The sequence below is a fragment of the Anomaloglossus baeobatrachus genome, chromosome 12 (genome assembly GCF_048569485.1).
Source record: "Anomaloglossus baeobatrachus isolate aAnoBae1 chromosome 12, aAnoBae1.hap1, whole genome shotgun sequence".
NCBI classification, from domain to species: domain Eukaryota; kingdom Metazoa; phylum Chordata; class Amphibia; order Anura; family Aromobatidae; genus Anomaloglossus; species Anomaloglossus baeobatrachus.
In genome coordinates, this window is record NC_134364.1 from 9,063,971 (window position 1) to 9,082,720 (window position 18,750).

The 18,750-nt window shown below is 52.4% G+C and overlaps 1 protein-coding gene across 3 annotated transcripts in view; it reads right to left on the bottom strand.

Annotated features, from left to right (window-relative positions):
* The window catches only part of EML5 (EMAP like 5), a 209,534-nt gene that overhangs the window by 103,298 nt on the left and 87,486 nt on the right, over positions 1–18,750 (bottom strand). For all 3 annotated transcript variants that reach the window (XM_075330633.1, XM_075330632.1, XM_075330634.1), the window contains exons 5-7: positions 12,967–13,152; positions 12,398–12,533; positions 9,803–10,004 (exon numbers count right to left, since the gene is read on the bottom strand). In XM_075330633.1, coding sequence (XP_075186748.1) covers positions 9,803–10,004; positions 12,398–12,533; positions 12,967–13,152 — 524 coding nt within the window. The remainder of the gene's footprint in view (positions 1–9,802; positions 10,005–12,397; positions 12,534–12,966; positions 13,153–18,750) is intronic.

The following is an 18,750-nucleotide window of genomic DNA, read 5'->3' on the forward strand; positions in this document are numbered from 1 at the left end:
AAGTCGTTAAACGCCCGTCACACGCACTTACCTGCTGAGTGACGACGCTGTGTGCGGTGAACATCCACTTCCTGAAGGGGGAGGGACGTTCGGCGTCACAGCGGCGTCACACAGCGGCTGGCCAATAGAAACGGAGGGGCGGAGATGAGCAGGACGTAACATCCCGCCCACCTCCTTCCATCCGCATAGCCGGCGGTCACAGGTAAGCTGAAGTTCGTGGTTCCCGGGGTGTCACACGGAGTGATGTGTGCTGCCTCAGGAACGATAAACAACCGGCGCGCAGAAGGAGGAACGACTTTTTGAAAATGAGCGACGTGTCAACGAGCAACGATAAGATGAGTATTTTTGCTCGTTCACCGTCGCTCGTGGCTGTCACACTCTACGATATCTCTAACGATGCCGGATGTGCGTCACTAACGACGTGACCCCGACGGCATATCCCCCGATATATCGTACCGTGTGACGCCCGCATTAGCCTAATACTTGGTTGCACAACCTTTAGCCAAAATAACTGCGCACAACCGCTTCCGGTTCCATCAATGAGCTTCTTACAATGCTCTGCTGGAATTTTAGACCATTCTTCTTTGGCAAACTGCTCCAGGTCCCTGAGATTTGAAGGTGCCTTCTCCAAACTGCCATTGTGAGATCTCTCCACAGGTCTTCTATGGGGTTCAGGTCTGGACTCATTGCTGGCCACTTTAGTAGTCTCCAGTGCTTTATATCAAACCATTTTCTAGTGCTTTTTGAAGTGTGTTTTGGGTCATTGTCCTGCTGGAAGACCCATGACATCTGAGGGAGACCCAGCTTTCTCACACTGGGCCCTACATTATGCTGCAAACTTTGTTGGTAGTCTTCAGACTTCATAATGCCATGCACACAGTCAAGCAGTCCAGTGCCAGAGGCAGCAAAGCAACCCCAAAACATCAGGGAACCTCCGCCATGTTTGACTGTAGGGACCGTGTTCTTTTCTTTGAATGCCTCTTTTTTTTCCTGTAAACTCTATGTTGATGGATTTTCCCAAAAAGCTCTACTTTTGTCTCATATGACCAGAGAACATTCTTCCAAAACGTTTTAGGCTTTCTCAGGTAAGTTTTGGCAAACTCCAGCCTGGCATTTTTATGTCTCGGGGTAAGAAGTGGGGTCTTCCTGGGTATCCTACCATACAGTCCCTTTTCATTCAGACGCTGACGGATAGTACGGGTTGACACTGTTGTACCCTGGGACAGCAGGGCAGCTTGAACTTGTTTGGATGTTAGTCGAGGTTCTTTATCCACCATCCGCACAATCTTGCGCTGAAATCTCTCGTCAGTTTTTCTTTTCCTTCCACATCTAGGGAGGTTACCACAGTGCCATGGGCCTTACACTTCTTGATGACACTGCGCACCGTAGACACAGGAACTTTCAGGTCTTTGGAGATGGACTTGTAGCCTTGACATTGCTCATGCTTCCTCACAATTTGGATTCTCAAGTCCTCAGACAGTTCTTTGGTCTTCTTTCTTTTCTCCATGCTCAATGTGGTGCACACAAGGACACAGGACAGAGGTTGGGTCAACTTTAATCCATGTCACCGGCTGCAAGTGTGATTTATTATTGCCAGCCCCTGTTAGGTGCCACAGGTAAGTTACAGGCGCTGTTATTACACAAATTACAGAAGCAGCACAGGATTTCTCACACAGCGCCAATACTTTTCTCCACCCCCTTTTTTATGTTTGGTGTGGAATTATATCCAATTTGGCTTTATGACAAATTTTATTTTTTTTCATTGAAGACAAATTAAATGAAGATAATACCAAAGAATTTGTGATTGCAATCATTGTCAGGAAGAAACTGAGTATTCTCTGACAGAATTGCAGGGGTGCCGATACTTTTGGCAAGCACTGTAATACCTCCATACAGTGATGACATAATACCTCCACACAGTAACCTAATAATACCTCCACACAGTGACCACATAATACCTCCACAGTGACCACATAATACCTCCACACAGTGACCACATAATACCTCCACACAGTGGTCACATAATACCTCCACACAGTGACCACATAATACCTCCACACAGTGACCACATAATACCTCCACACAGTGACCACATAATACCTCCACACAGTGACCACATAATACCGCTATGCAGTGATCACATAATAACGCTATGCAGTGATCACATAATACCTTCACAGTGACCACATAATACCGCTATGCAGTGATCACATATCGCTATGCAGTGATCACATAATACCTTCACACAGTGACGACATAATACCGCCATACAGTGATGACATAATACCTTCACACAGCGACCACATAATACCACTATGCAGTGATCGCATAATACCTTCACACAGTGACCACATAATACCTTCACACAGTGACCACATAATACCGCTATGCAGTGATCACATAATACCTTCACACAGTGACCACATAATACCGCTATGCAGTGATCACATAATACCTTCACACAGTGACCACATAATACCGCTATGCAGTGATCACATAATACCTTCACACAGTGACCACATAATACCGCTATGCAGTGATCACATAATACCTTCACACAGTGACCATATAATACCTCCATACAGTGACCACATAATACCTCCATACAGTGACCACATAATACCTCCATACAGTGACCACATAATACCTCCATACAGTGACCACATAATACCTCCATACAGTGACCACATAATACCTCCGTACAGTGATCACATAATATCTCCATACAGTGACCACATAATACCTCCATACAGTGACCACATAATACCTCCGTACAGTGATCACATAATACCTCCATACAGTGACCACATAATACCTCCATACAGTGACCACATAATACCTCCATACAGTGACCACATAATACCTCCATACAGTGACCACATAATACCTCCATACAGTGACCACATAATACCTCCATACAGTGATCACATAATACCTTCACACAGTGATCACATAATACCTTCACACAGTGACCACATAATACCGCTATGCAGTGACCACATAATACCTTCACACAGTGATCACATAATACCTTCACACAGTGACCACATAATACCGCTATGCAGTGATCACATAATACCTTCACACAGTGATCACATAATACCTTCACACAGTGACCACATAATACCGCTATGCAGTGATCACATAATACCTTCACACAGTGATGACATAATACCTTCACACAGCGACCACATAATACCACTATGCAGTGATCGCATAATACCTTCACACAGTGACCACATAATACCTTCACACAGTGACCACATAATACCGCTATGCAGTGATCACATAATACCTTCACACAGTGACCACATAATACCGCTATGCAGTGATCACATAATACCTTCACACAGTGACCACATAATACCGCTATGCAGTGATCACATAATACCTTCACACAGTGACCACATAATACCGCTATGCAGTGATCACATAATACCTTCACACAGTGATCACATAATACCTTCACACAGTGACCACATAATACCGCTATGCAGTGATCACATAATACCTTCACACAGTGACCACATAATACCGCTATGCAGTGATCACATAATACCTTCACACAGTGACCATATAATACCTCCATACAGTGACCACATAATACCTCCATACAGTGACCACATAATACCTCCATACAGTGACCATATAATACCTCCATACAGTGACCACATAATACCTCCATACAGTGACCACATAATACCTCCGTACAGTGATCACATAATATCTCCATACAGTGACCACATAATACCTCCATACAGTGATCACATAATACCTTCACACAGTGATCACATAATACCTTCACACAGTGACCACATAATATTGCTATGCAGTGATCACATAATACCTTTACACAGTGACCACATAATACCGCTATACAGTGATCACATATTACCATCAGGTGTTCTAGCAGTGCTATACATTATCTATGTAATAAATCCATGTAATGAATACTGAGTGGTGGGGGTCCCTGGGTGTCAGGCCATCCGTATCCCTCTTTCGGGGGCAGGGGGTACAGTCTATGCGGTCGGCCCTGGCTCTGAGAATTGGGGGTTCACAGCCACAGTAGTGACAATAGGATGACCAACATAACCTCACGATTTATAGGATTACTGTCCCTTTAAAACACAGCGGTGATGTGTATTCCATATTATCCTGGAAGCATGAAGCGAGCGCAGCTCTGGGGGGACGAGTGCACCGCGCCCATTACTTCTGTTAATATTATGTGTAGTGATGAGACATTGTGACAGGATAATGGAGGAGGCTTTTACTCGGGATCATCTCCTGGTGGATCGGAGCCAAATCACTAATGATCCAGAGACAGAATTCATTACATAGAGAGGACGGGGGGGGGGGGGGCGCGCTCCAGTCCTCATGACTCAGCGGCCCCCAAAAAGAGGACAACAGCGGCCTAGCCACTGCATTCAGCCAATCTGCATCAGGGAAAGCTGAACCAGCCACAATGGGGGTCACCCTCCAGAAGTGTGGATATAACACCTGATACAATGAAGCCCCCTGTATACCCGGACAGAGGGGCAGCCCTGCCATTCACAACTGTGGAAAGCTGAGTGACCAGCCCCATGTGATAACATTGTGGATAGCCACAGATACAAAGCCCCCAGATACAAAGCCCCCAGATATCTGCCATTCAGGACTATGGAAAAGCTGGGTGACCACTCCCATGTGAGTGGAGGTAGGAATATTGGTGAATACCAAGCTTTCCCCAATCCAAAACGTAATCACTGTATTACACTGATATACAGTGGCATGTAAAAGTTTGTGCACCCCTGGTCAAAATTAGTGTTATTGTGAACAGTTCAGCAAGTTGAAGATGAAGTGATCTCTGAATGGCAGAAAGTTACAGATCACGCATCTCCTTTGCATTTTAAGCAAAAAAAAAAATGTATTTTCATCTTTTACATTTTAAAAATTACAAAAAGGAAAATGGGCCGATGCAAAAGTTTGGGCACCCTTGGAGATTTTTGTGCTCAGAAAAAATGTGACCAAGGTTTCAGCCCTTCATTATCCTGTTGGGGTTATGTCTTGTTCACTATCATCAGGTGATGCAAATGTCCCAGCTTTATAAACACCCGGCCTCCTCTACTAACCTTGTGCCAAATAACAGCAGCCATGGCTTCTTCTAAGCAGCTGCCTAGCACTCTGAAAATAGAAATGGTGGAGGCCACAAAGCAGGAGAAAGCTATAAGAAGATAGCAAAGTGTTTTCAAGTTGCCCTTTCCTCAGTGTGAAATGTAATTAGGAAATGTCAGTTACAAGGAAGAGTAGAGGTCAAGGTCAGGTCTGGAAAACCAAGCAAAATGTCTGTGAGCTCTGCTGGTAGGATGCTGGAGGCAAATCATAGCCCCTGCGTGACTGCAAAACACCTTCAGGAAGATTCAGCCGACTCTGGAGTTGTGGACATTGTTCTCCTGTTCATAGACACCGGCACAAATATGGCCTTCATGGAAGAGTCATCAGAAGAAAACCTCTCCTGCGTCCTCACCATAAAATTCAGCGTCAGAAGTCGCAAAAGAAGATCTAAAGAAGATGATGTATTTTGGAAACAAGTCCTGTGAAGCGCTGAGGTTAAATAAGAACTCTTTGGCCACAATGATTGATGTGGAGAAAAAATGACACAGAATTTCAAGAAAAGAGTATCTCATCAACCATTCAGCATGGGGGTGGATCAATCATGTGGTGGGGTTCTGCTACAGCCAATGGCATGGAGAACATTTTACGGGTAGAAGAAAGAATGGATTCAATGAAATTTCAACTAATCCTTGATGCAAACATAACGCTATATGTAAAAAAGCTGAAGTTGAAAAGAGGAGAAAAGAGGATGGCTTCCACAAATGGATATTATCCTAAACACATGTGAAAATCCATAATAGACGACCTCAAAAGGTGCAAGCTGAAGGTTTTACAATGGCCCCTGATCTGAACATCATTGAAAATCTGTGGCTAAACCTCAAAAGAGCAGAGAATGCAAGACGAGCCAGGAATCTCACAGAACTGGAAGACGTCTCCAAGGAAGAGCACTGCATGCAAGACGAGCCAGGAATCTCACAGAACTGGAAGACGTCTCCAAGGAAGAGCAGTGCATGCAAGACGAGCCAGGAATCCCACAGAATTGGAAGACGTCTCCAAGGAAGAGCAGAGCATGCAAGACGAGCCAAGAATCCCACAGAATTGGAAGACGTCTCCAAGGAAGAGCAGTGCATGCAAGACAAGCCAGGAATCTCACAGAACCGGAAGACGTCTCCAAGGAAGAGCAGTGCATGCAACATGAGCCAGGAATCTCACAGAACTGGAAGACGTCTCCAAGGAAGAGCAGTGCATGCAAGACGAGCCAGGAATCCCAAAGAATTGGAAGACGTCTCCAAGGAAGAGCAGAGCATGCAAGACGACTCAGGAATCTCACAGAACTGGAAGACGTCTCCAAGGAAGAGGAGTACATGCAAGACGAGCCAGGAATCTCACAGAACTGGAAGACGTCTCCAAGGAAGAGCAGAGCATGCAAGACGACTCAGGAATCTCACAGAACTGGAAGACGTCTCCAAGGAAGAGGAGTGCATGCAAGACGAGCCAGGAATCTCACAGAACTGGAAGACGTCTCCAAGGAAGAGCAGTGCATGCAAGACGAGCCAGGAATCTCACAGAACTGGAAGACGTCTCCAAGGAAGAGCAGTGCATGCAAGACGAGCCAAGAATCTCACAGAACTGGAAGACGTCTCCAAGGAAGAGCAGTGCATGCAAGACGAGCCAGGAATCTCACAGAACTGGAAGATGACTACAAGGAAGAGCAGAGCATGCAAGACGAGCCAGCAATCTCACAGAACTGGAAGACGTCTCCAAGGAAGAGCAGAGCATGCAAGACGAGCCAGGATTCTCACAGAACTGGAAGACGTCTCCAAGGAAGAGCAGTGCATGCAAGACGAGCCAGGAATCTCACAGAACTGGAAGACTTCTCCAAGGAAGAGCAGTGCATGCAACATGAGCCAGGAATCTCACAGAACTGGAAGACGTCTCCAAGGAAGAGCAGTGCATGCAAGACAAGCCAGGAATCTCACAGAACCGGAAGACGTCTCCAAGGAAGAGCAGAGCATGCAAGAGGACTCAGGAATCTCACAGAACTGGAAGACGTCTCCAAGGAAGAGCAGAGCATGCAAGACGAGCCAGCAATCTCACAGAACTGGAAGACGTCTCCAAGGAAGAGCAGTGCATGCAAGACGAGCCAGGAATCTCACAGAACTGGAAGATGCCTCCAAGGAAGAGCAGAGCATGCAAGACGAGCCAGCAATCTCAAGGAACTGGAAGACGTCTCCAAGGAAGAGCAGAGCATGCAAGACGAGCCAGCAATCTCACAGAACTGGAAGACGTCTCCAAGGAAGAGCAGTGCATGCAAGACAAGCCAGGAATCTCACAGAACTGGAAGATGCCTCCAAGGAAGAGCAGTGCATGCAAGACGAGCCAGGAATCTCACAGAACTGGAAGATGCCTCCAAGGAAGAGCAGAGCATGCAAGACGAGCCAGCAATCTCAAGGAACTGGAAGACGTCTCCAAGGAAGAGCAGAGCATGCAAGACGAGCCAGCAATCTCACAGAACTGGAAGACGTCTCCAAGGAAGAGCAGTGCATGCAAGACAAGCCAGGAATCTCACAGAACTGGAAGATGCCTCCAAGGAAGAGCAGTGCATGCAAGACGACTCAGGAATCCCACAGAACTGGAAGACGTCTCCAAGGAAGAGCAGTGCATACAAGACAAGCCAGGAATCTCACAGAACTGGAAGATGCCTCCAAGAAAGAGCAGAGCATGCAAGACGAGCCAGGAGTCTCAGAGGACTGGAAGACGTCTCCAAGGAAGAGCAGTGCATGCAAGACGAGCCAGGAATCTCACAGAACTGGAAGACGTCTCCAAGGAAGAGCAGAGCATGCAAGACGAGCCAGGAATCTCACAGAACTGGAAGATGCCTCCAAGAAAGAGCAGAGCATGCAAGACGAGTCAGGAGTCTCAGATGACTGGAAGACGTCTCCAAGGAAGAGCAGTGCATGCAAGACGAGCCAGGAATCTCACAGAACTGGAAGATGCCTCCAAGAAAGAGCAGAGCATGCAAGACGAGTCAGGAGTCTCAGAGGACTGGAAGACGTCTCCAAGGAAGAGCAGTGCATGCAAGACGAGCCAGGAATCTCACAGAACTGGAAGACGTCTCCAAGGAAGAGCAGTGCATGCAAGACGAGCCAGGAATCTCACAGAACTGGAAGACGTCTCCAAGGAAGAGCAGAGCATGCAAGACGAGCCAGGAATCTCACAGAACTGGAAGATGCCTCCAAGAAAGAGCAGAGCATGCAAGACGAGTCAGGAGTCTCAGAGGACTGGAAGACGTCTCCAAGGAAGAGCAGTGCATGCAAGACGAGCCAGGAATCCCACAGAACTGGAAGACGTCTCCAAGGAAGAGCAGTGCATGCAAGACGAGCCAGGAATCTCACAGAACTGGAAGACGTCTCCAAGGAAGAGCAGAGCATGCAAGACGAGCCAGGAATCTCACAGAACTGGAAGATGTCTCCAAGGAAGAGCAGTGCATGCAAGACGAGTCAGCAATCTCACAGAACTGGAAGACGTCTCCAAGGAAGAGCAGTGCATGCAAGACGAGCCAGGAATCTCACAGAACTGGAAGACGTCTCCAAGTAAGAATGGATGAAAATCTCTCAAATAAGAATTCAAACACTCTTGGTTGGCTACAAAAAGCGTTTATAATCTATGATACTTGCCAAAGGGGGTGCTACTAGGTACTAACTGTGTAGGGTGCCCAAACTTTTGAATCGGCCCATTTTCCATTTTTGTTAATTTAAAAATGCAAAACATGAATAATATATGTATATATTCCCCTAAAATACAAAGGGAAGGTGTCATCTGTAACTTTCTGCCTTGCAGAGATCATTCATCTTGAACTTGCTTAGCTGTTCACAATAACAGTCATTTTGACCAGGGGTGCCCAAACCTTTTCATGCCACTGTAACCAAATCTGTCCTTCAGGACTATGGAAAAGCTGGGTGATAACCCTTGGGGGAGGTGTGATGGTAATATTGACGGCTGCTCAGTTTTTCTAGACCCCCAGATACAAACCCTGGGAGGAAACACATCCATCAATACTGATATATAGGCAAATCTACCATTCTGGAGCACAGGAAAGCTGGGTTACCACCTGGGCTGGGACAGTGATATTTGTGATTACTCAGCTCTTCCAGGCTCTGGGTCTAGGCACATCCCTATACGATTGGTAAACGTTCAGGACTGTGGAAAGCTGAGTGACATCTACATAGTAATACTGGGGGTTATGCAGCCTTCCCAGGTCACAAGACACCAACATCCCATTTCCATAACCACCATTTAGAGCCATGGAAAAGCTGGGTAATAATAACCCCAGAGATCTGTGACCTGTTGTAGTGACTCCGCTTTCCCAGAACCCTGAATACCAATCCTGAAAAGAAATTAATTAATAGAACTGTTATAAAGGCAAAATCCGAGCAGCGCGTCCAGGAGGGATGATAATGCTGATATCGGTGGTCACCCAACTTTCCCAGATACAGAAATCTATCACTGTAGCCCCCGATATCCAAGAAAGCCGCGTTATAAAACGTCCCCTCCCTCGGTCCAGTGCGCAGCGCCCCCCAGAGAGCGGGAAGGAAATTGCCCCATACGTACATATTGATTTTGTTGTATTTATAAACATTAGATACATTGTAACAATTATTGGACACATTGTTATTACTGTCCACAGTCACACACATCGGAGGCCGCAGACCTGACGGATCGGTCGTCGCTCCCGGTAATGGCCAGCGGTTTGGTGGGGTGGACGGCCAGGGCCCAGAGCTCGCCCTCACAGTGTCCCTGCATGATCAGGAAAGGCTTATTCCGCTCGTGCACCACCACCTCGAAGATCTCGCTGTCCTGCGTCCCCACCAGGATGTGGTCTCCCCTCCAGCACACGCTCCGCACCGATAAACCTGGAAGCAGAAGTGGCGGGATTACAGGGGGCGGATACGGGGTATTTATCATATAAGCCACTAAGCACTCACAATAGCACCACCTGGTGGTCAAAATGTTCTGAAAGGCAAAATCAAAATGTACAGCATATTTTTCCAAGCCGCACACATCGTGTGGTGTAAACAATGAGAGACATCTTGATTTCCACCCAACTTTCCCAGAACCCGGAATGTCAGCTATACCTGCTATCATTACAGAGCTAGGCTATGAAGAAGTCCGGCAAAGCAGCCACCAGACATAGGGTCAGGTAGTATGGGAAAGATGGGTAGAAAACAGATAAACGGTGGCTAATGGTCATCACCCAGCTTTGCCGTGACCGATTTATTGACAGGACACTATCACCAACCTGCAAAACAGACTCAGGGAGTCATATAAAGGCCCCGTTACACGCAACGACGTATCTAACGATATATATCGCCGGGGTCACGGATTCCGTGACGTACATCCTGCATCGTTAGCGACGTCGTTGCGTGTGACAGCAAGGAGCCTCCGTTAACGATGGAAAATACTCACCAAATCGTCCATCGTTGTCACATCGTTCATTTTCAAAAAATCGTTGATTGTTGAGGTCGCAGGTTGTTCGTTGTTCCTGAGGCAGCTACATGTGACACCCCGGGAAGGACGACCTGCAGCTTACCTGCGACCACCGGCAATTCGGAAGGAAGGAGGTGGGCGGGATGTTACGGCCGCTCATCTCCGCCCCTCCGCTTCTATTGTGCGGCCGCCGGCAATGCGGAAGGAAGGAGGTGGGCGGGATGTTACGGCCGCTCATCTCCGCCCCTCCACTTCTATTGTGCGGCCGCCGGCAATGCGGAAGGAAGGAGGTGGGCGGGATGTTACGGCCGCTCATCTCCGCCCCTCCGCTTCTATTGTGCGGCCGCCGGCAATGAGGAAGGAAGGAGGTGGGCGGGATGTAACGGCCGCTCATCTCCGCCCCTCCGCTTCTATTGTGCGGCCGCCGGCAATGAGGAAGGAAGGAGGTGGGCGGGATGTTACGGCCGTTCATCTCCGCCCCTCCGCTTCTATTGTGTGTTCGCCGGCAATGAGGAAGGAAGGAGATGGGCGGGATGTTACGGCCGCTCATCTCCGCCCCTCCGTTTCTATTGTGCGGCCGCTGGCAATGAGGAAGGAAGGAGGTGGGCGGGATGTTACGGCCGCTCATCTCCGCCCCTCCGCTTCTATTGTGCGGCCGCTGGCAATGAGGAAGGAAGGAGGTGGGCGGGATGTTACGGCTGCTCATCTCCGCCCCTCCGCTTCTATTGGGCGGCCGCCGGCAATGAGGAAGGAAGGAGGTGGGTGGGATGTTACGGCCACTCATCTCCGCCCCTCCGCTTCTATTGTGTGTCCGCCGGCAATGAGGAAGGAAGGAGGTGGGCGGGATGCTACGGCCGCTCATCTCTGCCCCTCCGCTTCTATTGGGCGGCCGCCGGCAATGAGGAATGAAGGAGGTGGGCGGGATGTTACGGCCGCTCATCTCCGCCCCTCCGCTTCTATGGGTTGGCCGCTTAGTGACGCCGCACGACCCGCCCCCTTAGAAAGGAGGCGGTTCGCCGGCTACAGCGACGTCGCTAGGCAGGCAAGTCCCGTGTGACGGCTCCGAACGCTTTTGTGCGCCACGGGCAGCGATTTGCCCGTGACGCACAAATGACGGGGGCGGGTGCTTTCACCAGCGATATCGCTGCGTGTAACACCCCCTTAAATCTGAGAGATGAGCAGACTGATTTGCAGGAGGCATGTCGGCCGACCACATGGGTGATCAGTAGCCCTCATCCCCAATGCATCGTCATCATGAAGTCACAGGGGGAGCAGGGGGCTCTGACACCAGGAGGCGGCTCGCAGGGCTCCTGACCGCCGATGTGGCCGGATCTTCAGTGTCCTGTGAATCCGATGCATCAATATTTAACACAATATATTATAAAATAACGACTCGCTCGTGGAGAGACTTGATCCGATTAATAACGCCGGAGTGTATTGTGAAGGCAGCAGCGCAGCCGCAGGGAGCGCGTCCACCACCAGGGGGCGCCCTGTGTAATCACAGACCCTGGGCGGCTGCCATCTGTAGCATAATAAAAAATTGGGTCAGTGGAGAGATATGATTTCATTCCCGGCCTCAGACTGGAAATTTTCCCTCATTTACAGGAACTGCGGAGTCATCCCCGATCTGGAGAGCAGGCCATGCTGAGAGCGTCGCCCCTACAGTATGCGGGGGGCCGTGTGTTATGTGCGGCTGTCATCTCAGCCCATCAGTCACCAATCCGGCTGCGTTCATCATTCTGTACGGAGGTGGCCACACTTTTGCACATTTTGTATTTTTGCACCGTTTTCCTTCCCCACCGCCCCTTTAAGTGAGTACCTTTATATCCTTGGTCTGTTTCCCTGAGATCAATAACAGTAATAGGTTTAAAGTTTAAATCCCACAGGCGCACGCAGCCGTCCCGTCCGCCGGTGGCAAATCCCTCCTCGCAGGCGTTCATGCTGAAGATCCCCGCCTGGAAGAGAAGGGGTTAACGGATTAGTAGGGGAGATCTCATAGGATGGATTCTCCTGCGGGATTTCTGCTCAGAGATTGAGATTTGTATGTTCACTGCATCCAGAAGCCGAACCCCCCCCTCCCCCTCCTACAGTCACACAGCTGAGGGTTTGTTACAATGCATCAATCATCTGCAACAAAATGGAACGACAGCAGAAATCTCTGTTCTGTACATGGAGTCACTGCAACAAATCCTTCACTGACAGGAAGCAGAGATCTTGAAAGTAGATTTACAAAACGCAGAACTTTCCACGGTGTGACATATATCACCTGTCTGCAGGAAACTGGGCGCCGGCCCTTTAATGACTCTTCAGGTCCAGATACTGGAGGAGCGGCTCTAGGGGAGAACTACAAGTGTCAGCACCGTGTGCAGTGCTGGCGGCGGTGCTCACCGTGTGCGCTCCCTGGATTGTCCGGGCGAGGTTCATGCCCTTCCACACGTAGATGTCTCCGTTCAGCGCCCCGGAGTAGGTCACCTCGTCCCTTGCACACGCCAGGCACAGGATGGTCTGCAGGTCGCCCGTCTTCCCGAACACGCCGCGCTTCGGGGTCAGCGAATTCCCGCACAGGGTCCAAAACTGGGGGAGAAACAAGACCTGACTCATCAGGACAAGAGAGCGACTCAGCGGGAAACCACAGGGCGCAGAGGGGCGCAAAGAGGCACAGAGAGGCGCAGAGGGGCGCAGAGAGGAGCAGAGGCACGCAAAGGGGTGCAGAGGAGCGCAAAGAGGCGCAGAGGGGCGCAGAGAGGTGCAGAGGGGTGCAGAGGGGCGCAGAGAAGTGCAGAGGGGCGCAGAGGAGCGCAGAGGGGCGCAAAGAGGCACAGAGAGGCGCAGAGGGGCGCAAAGAGGCGCAGAGAGGTGCAGAGGGGCGCAGAGAAGTGCAGAAGGGTGCAGAGGAGCGCAAAGAGGCAAAGAGAGGTGCAGAGGGGTGCAGAGAGGCGCAGAGGGGCGCAGAGAGGTGCAGAGGGGCGCAGAGAGGTGCAGAGAGGCGCAGAGGGGTGCAGAGGGGCGCAGAGAAGTGCAGAGGGGCGCAGAGGAGCGCAAAGAGGCGCAGAGAGGTGCAGAGGGGCGCAGAGAGGTGCAGAGGGGTGCAGAGGGGCGCAGAGAGGTGCAGAGGGGCGCAGAGAGGTGCAGAGGGGCGCAGAGAGGTGCAGAGGGGTGCAGAGGGGTGCAGAGAGGTGCAGAGAGGCGCAGAGGGGCGCAGAGAGGTGGAGAGGGGTGCAGAGAGGTGCAGAGGTGCGCAGAGGGGCGCAAAGAGGCGCAGAGGGGCGCAGAGGGGCGCAGAGAGGTGCAGAGGGGCGCAGAGAGGCGCAGAGAGGCGCAGAGGGGCACAGAGGGGCGCCTCGCTCCAAGCCACTGCCAAGGTGTACACAGAACCCCAATAACCTAGGGTGGAGCCGTCCCTGCCATCACACCAGACTCAGGCCCGCCATCACACCAGACTCAGGCCCGCCATCACACCAGACTAGGGGCCGTCCCCCGCCATCACACCAGACTAGGGGCCGTCCCCCGCCATCACACCAGACTCAGGCCCGCCATCACACCAGACTCAGCCCCGCCATCACACCAGACTCAGGCCCGCCATCACACCAGACTCAGGCCCGCCATCACACCAGACTCAGGCCCGCCATCACACCAGACTAGGGGCCGTCGCCCGCCATCACACCAGACTAGGGGCCGTCCCCCGCCATCACACCAGACTAGGGGCCGTCCCCCGCCATCACACCAGACTAGAGGCCGTCCCCCGCCATCACACCAGACTCTGAACCATCCCCCGCCATCACACCAGACTCAGGCCCGCCATCACACCAGACTAGGGGCCGTCCCCCGCCATCACACCAGACTAGGGGCCGTCCCCCGCCATCACACCAGACTAGGGGCCGTCCCCCGCCATCACACCAGACTAGGGGCCGTCCCCCACCATCACACCAGACTAGAGGCCGTCCCCCGCCATCACACCAGACTTGGAGCCATCCCCCGCCATCACACCAGACTCGGAGCCGTCCCCCGCCATCCCACCAGACTCAGGCCCGCCATCACACCAGACTAGGGGCCGTCCCCCGCCATCACACCAGACTAGAGGCCGTCCCCCGCCATCACACCAGACTAGGGGCCGTCCCCCGCCATCACACCAGACTAGGGGCCGTCCCCCGCCATCACACCAGACTCAGGCCCGCCATCACACCAGACTCAGGCCCGCCATCACACCAGACTCAGGCCCGCCATCACACCAGACTAGGGGCCGTCCCCCGCCATCACACCAGACTAGGGGCCGTCCCCCGCCATCACACCAGACTAGGGGCCGTCCCCCGCCATCACACCAGACTAGAGGCCGTCCCCCGCCATCACACCAGACTTGGAGCCATCCCCCGCCATCACACCAGACTCGGAGCCGTCCCCCGCCATCCCACCAGACTCAGGCCCGCCATCACACCAGACTAGGGGCCGTCCCCCGCCATCACACCAGACTAGAGGCCGTCCCCCGCCATCACACCAGAGTCAGGCCCGCCATCACACCAGACTCAGGCCCACCATCACACCAGACTCAGGCCCGCCATCACACCAGACTAGGGGCCGTCCCCCACCATCACACCAGACTAGAGGCCGTCCCCCGCCATCACACCAGACTAGGGGCCGTCCCCCGCCATCACACCAGACTCGGAGCCGTCCCCCAAATAACACCAGATTAGGGGCCGTCCCCCGCCATCACACCAGACTAGAGGCCGTCCCCCGCCATCACACCAGACTCGGAGCCGTCCCCCGCCATCACACCAGAGTCAGGCCCGCCATCACACCAGACTCAGGCCCGCCATCACACCAGACTCAGGCCCGCCATCACACCAGACTAGGGGCCGTCCCCCACCATCACACCAGACTAGAGGCCGTCCCCCGCCATCACACCATACTAGGGGCCGTCCCCCGCCATCACACCAGACTAGGGGCCGTTCCCCAAATAACACCAGACTAGGGGCCGTCCCCCGCCATCACACCAGACTCGGAGCCGTCCCCCAAATAACACCAGATTAGGGGCCGTCCCCCGCCATCACACCAGACTAGAGGCCGTCCCCCGCCATCACACCAGACTCGGAGCCGTCCCCCGCCATCACACCAGAGTCAGGCCCGCCATCACACCAGACTCAGGCCCGCCATCACACCAGACTCAGGCCCGCCATCACACCAGACTAGGGGCCGTCCCCCACCATCACACCAGACTAGAGGCCATCCCCCGCCATCACACCCGACTAGGGGCCGTCCCCCGCCATCACACCCGACTAGGGGCCGTTCCCCAAATAACACCAGACTAGGGGCCGTCCCCCGCCATCACACCAGACTCGGGCCGCACGTCACCGTCTTTCATGCGGCAGCAGAAGCCGCATTTCCATATAAATCATGTCAATCTGATAACGAAGCGCCCGGCCCCAGGTAATTACTTTAAGAGCCATTTCCTCCTCAAATAAGAGCTAAATGGATCAGAGCCCTGGAAGCCGCTGGAGCTGAGCCGCACAATGCAGAGAAAACCGCCAATTACACCGGATGACGGATCGATTCTGCTCTGCTGGAAAAGGGACGTCCGCGGCCGTCATCTGCCCATCACAACACAGACATCATAGGGAATAAGGACGAGCACAGCTCAGAAAATAGACAAAGAGGAGGAGCCCCAACTAGTCATACACATCATATATAATCACTGATGTCATCCCCAGGGGGCGGGGCTGACAACCTCTCACACATGTAAACAGGCAGGTTGTCAGCAGTCATAGATGAGCTAGAAATTCAGTATAAGCTGTCTGGTGTCATGTCTCTGTGCAGATATATTACTTATCCTGTATTATACCCCAGAGCTGCACTCACTATTCTGCTGGTGCAGTCACTGTGTACATACATTACTGATCCTGAGTTACCTCCGGTATTATACTCCAGAGCTGCACTCACTATTCTGCTGGTGCAGTCACTGTGTACATACATTACATTACTGATCCTGAGTTACCTCCGGTATTATACTCCAGAGCTGCACTCACTATTCTGCTGGTGCAGTCACTGTGTACATACATTACATTACTGATCCTGAGTTACCTCCGGTATTATACTCCAGAGCTGCACTCCCTATTCTGCTGGTGCAGTCACTGTGTACATACATTACATTACTGATCCTGAGTTACCTCCGGTATTATACTCCAGAGCTGCACTCACTATTCTGCTGGTGCAGTCACTGTGTACATACATTACATTACTGATCCTGAGTTACCTCCGGTATTATACTCCAGAGCTGCACTCACTATTCTGCTGGTGCAGTCACTGTGTACATACATTACATTACTGATCCTGAGTTACCTCCGGTATTATACTCCAGAGCTGCACTCACTATTCTGCTGGTGCAGTCACTGTGTACATACATTACATTACTGATCCTGAGTTACCTCCGGTATTATACTCCAGAGCTGCACTCACTATTCAGCTGGTGCAGTCACTGTGTACATACATTACATTACTGATCCTGAGTTACCTCCGGTATTATACTCCAGAGCTGCACTCCCTATTCTGCTGGTGCAGTCACTGTGTACATACATTACATTACTGATCCTAAGTTACCTCTGGTATTATACTCCAGAGCTGCACTCACTATTCTGCTGGTGCAGTCACTGTGTACATACATTACATTACTGATCCTGAGTTACCTTCTGTATTATACTCCAGAGCTGCACTCACTATTCTGCTGGTACAGATCACTATCACATTCTCTAGTATCCTTCCCTTTCTGGTGATTGCTTTCTTGCTGCACTGAAGTTCTATATGTAGTATTGGGGGTCTCTGAGCGGCGGAGCCTTGTTAGGATGATGTTCTCCGCGCTCCGTGCGTCCCGTTATTTGGTGCGTGCCCCGGTTCGGCAGAGCGGCCTCGGTGTGACGTTAAATATTTATCTTTCTATAAATAATTCATGTGATGAGATAAATAATTCAGAGTAAACAGTGCAGTGAAATGTTACTCAAGTGGCGCTGTCTGCGCAGAGCGCGTCCCGCTGCTTATCTGGCGGCACGAGGAAAGGTGCAAAGAGCGGCGGGGGCAGGACAGGTGCACAGAGCGGTGGGGGGAGGAAAGGTGCAAAGAGCGGCGGGGCAGGACAGGTGCACAGAGCGGCGGGGGCAGGACAGGTGCACAGAGCGGCGGGGGCAGGACAGGTGCACAGAGCGGCGGGGGGAGGAAAGGTGCAAAGAGCGGCGGGGGCAGGACAGGTGCACAGAGCGGCGGGGGGAGGACAGGTGCACAGAGCGGCGGGGGCAGGACAGGTGCACAGAGCGGCGGGGGCAGGACAGGTGCACAGAGCGGCGGGGGGAGGAAAGGTGCAAAGAGCGGCGGGGGCAGGACAGGTGCACAGAGCGGCGGGGGCAGGACAGGTGCACAGAGCGGCGGGGGCAGGACAGATGCACAGAGCGGCGGGGGCAGGACAGGTGCACAGAGCGGTGGGGGGAGGAAAGGTGCAAAGAGCGGCGGGGGCAGGACAGGTGCACAGAGCGGCGGGGGCAGGACAGGTGCACAGAGCGGCGGGGGGAGGAAAGGTGCAAAGAGCGGCGGGGGCAGGACAGGTGCACAGAGCGGCGGGGGCAGGACAGGTGCACAGAGCGGCGGGGGGAGGAAAGGTGCAAAGAGCGGCGGGGGCAGGACAGGTGCACAGAGCGGCGGGGGCAGGACAGGTGCACAGAGCGGCGGGGGCAGGACAGATGCACAGAGCGGCGGGGGCAGGACAGGTGCACAGAGCAGCGGGGGGCAGGACAGGTGCACAGAGCGGTGGGGGGCAGGACAGGTGCACAGAGCGGTGGGGGGCAGGACAGGTGCACAGAGCGGTGGGGGGCAGGACAGGTGCACAGAGCGGTGGGGGGCAGGACAGGTGCACAGAGCGGTGGGGGGCAGGACAGGTGCACAGAGCGGTGGGGGGCAGGACAGGTGCAGGACAGGTGCACAGAGCGGAGGGGGGGCAGGTGCAGGGGTATCTACATGAGCAAGGATGGTTGACCTTAGGGAGATCAACATCCACCACTGCGGAGACACCATCACGTGTTTCTCAACGCAGTGATTCTAGAGCAATGCCCCCTAGGAAATTTTTCTAGAATCACTGCGTTGAGAAACACGTGATGGTGTCTCCGCAGTGGTGGATGTTGATCTCCCTAAGGTCAACCA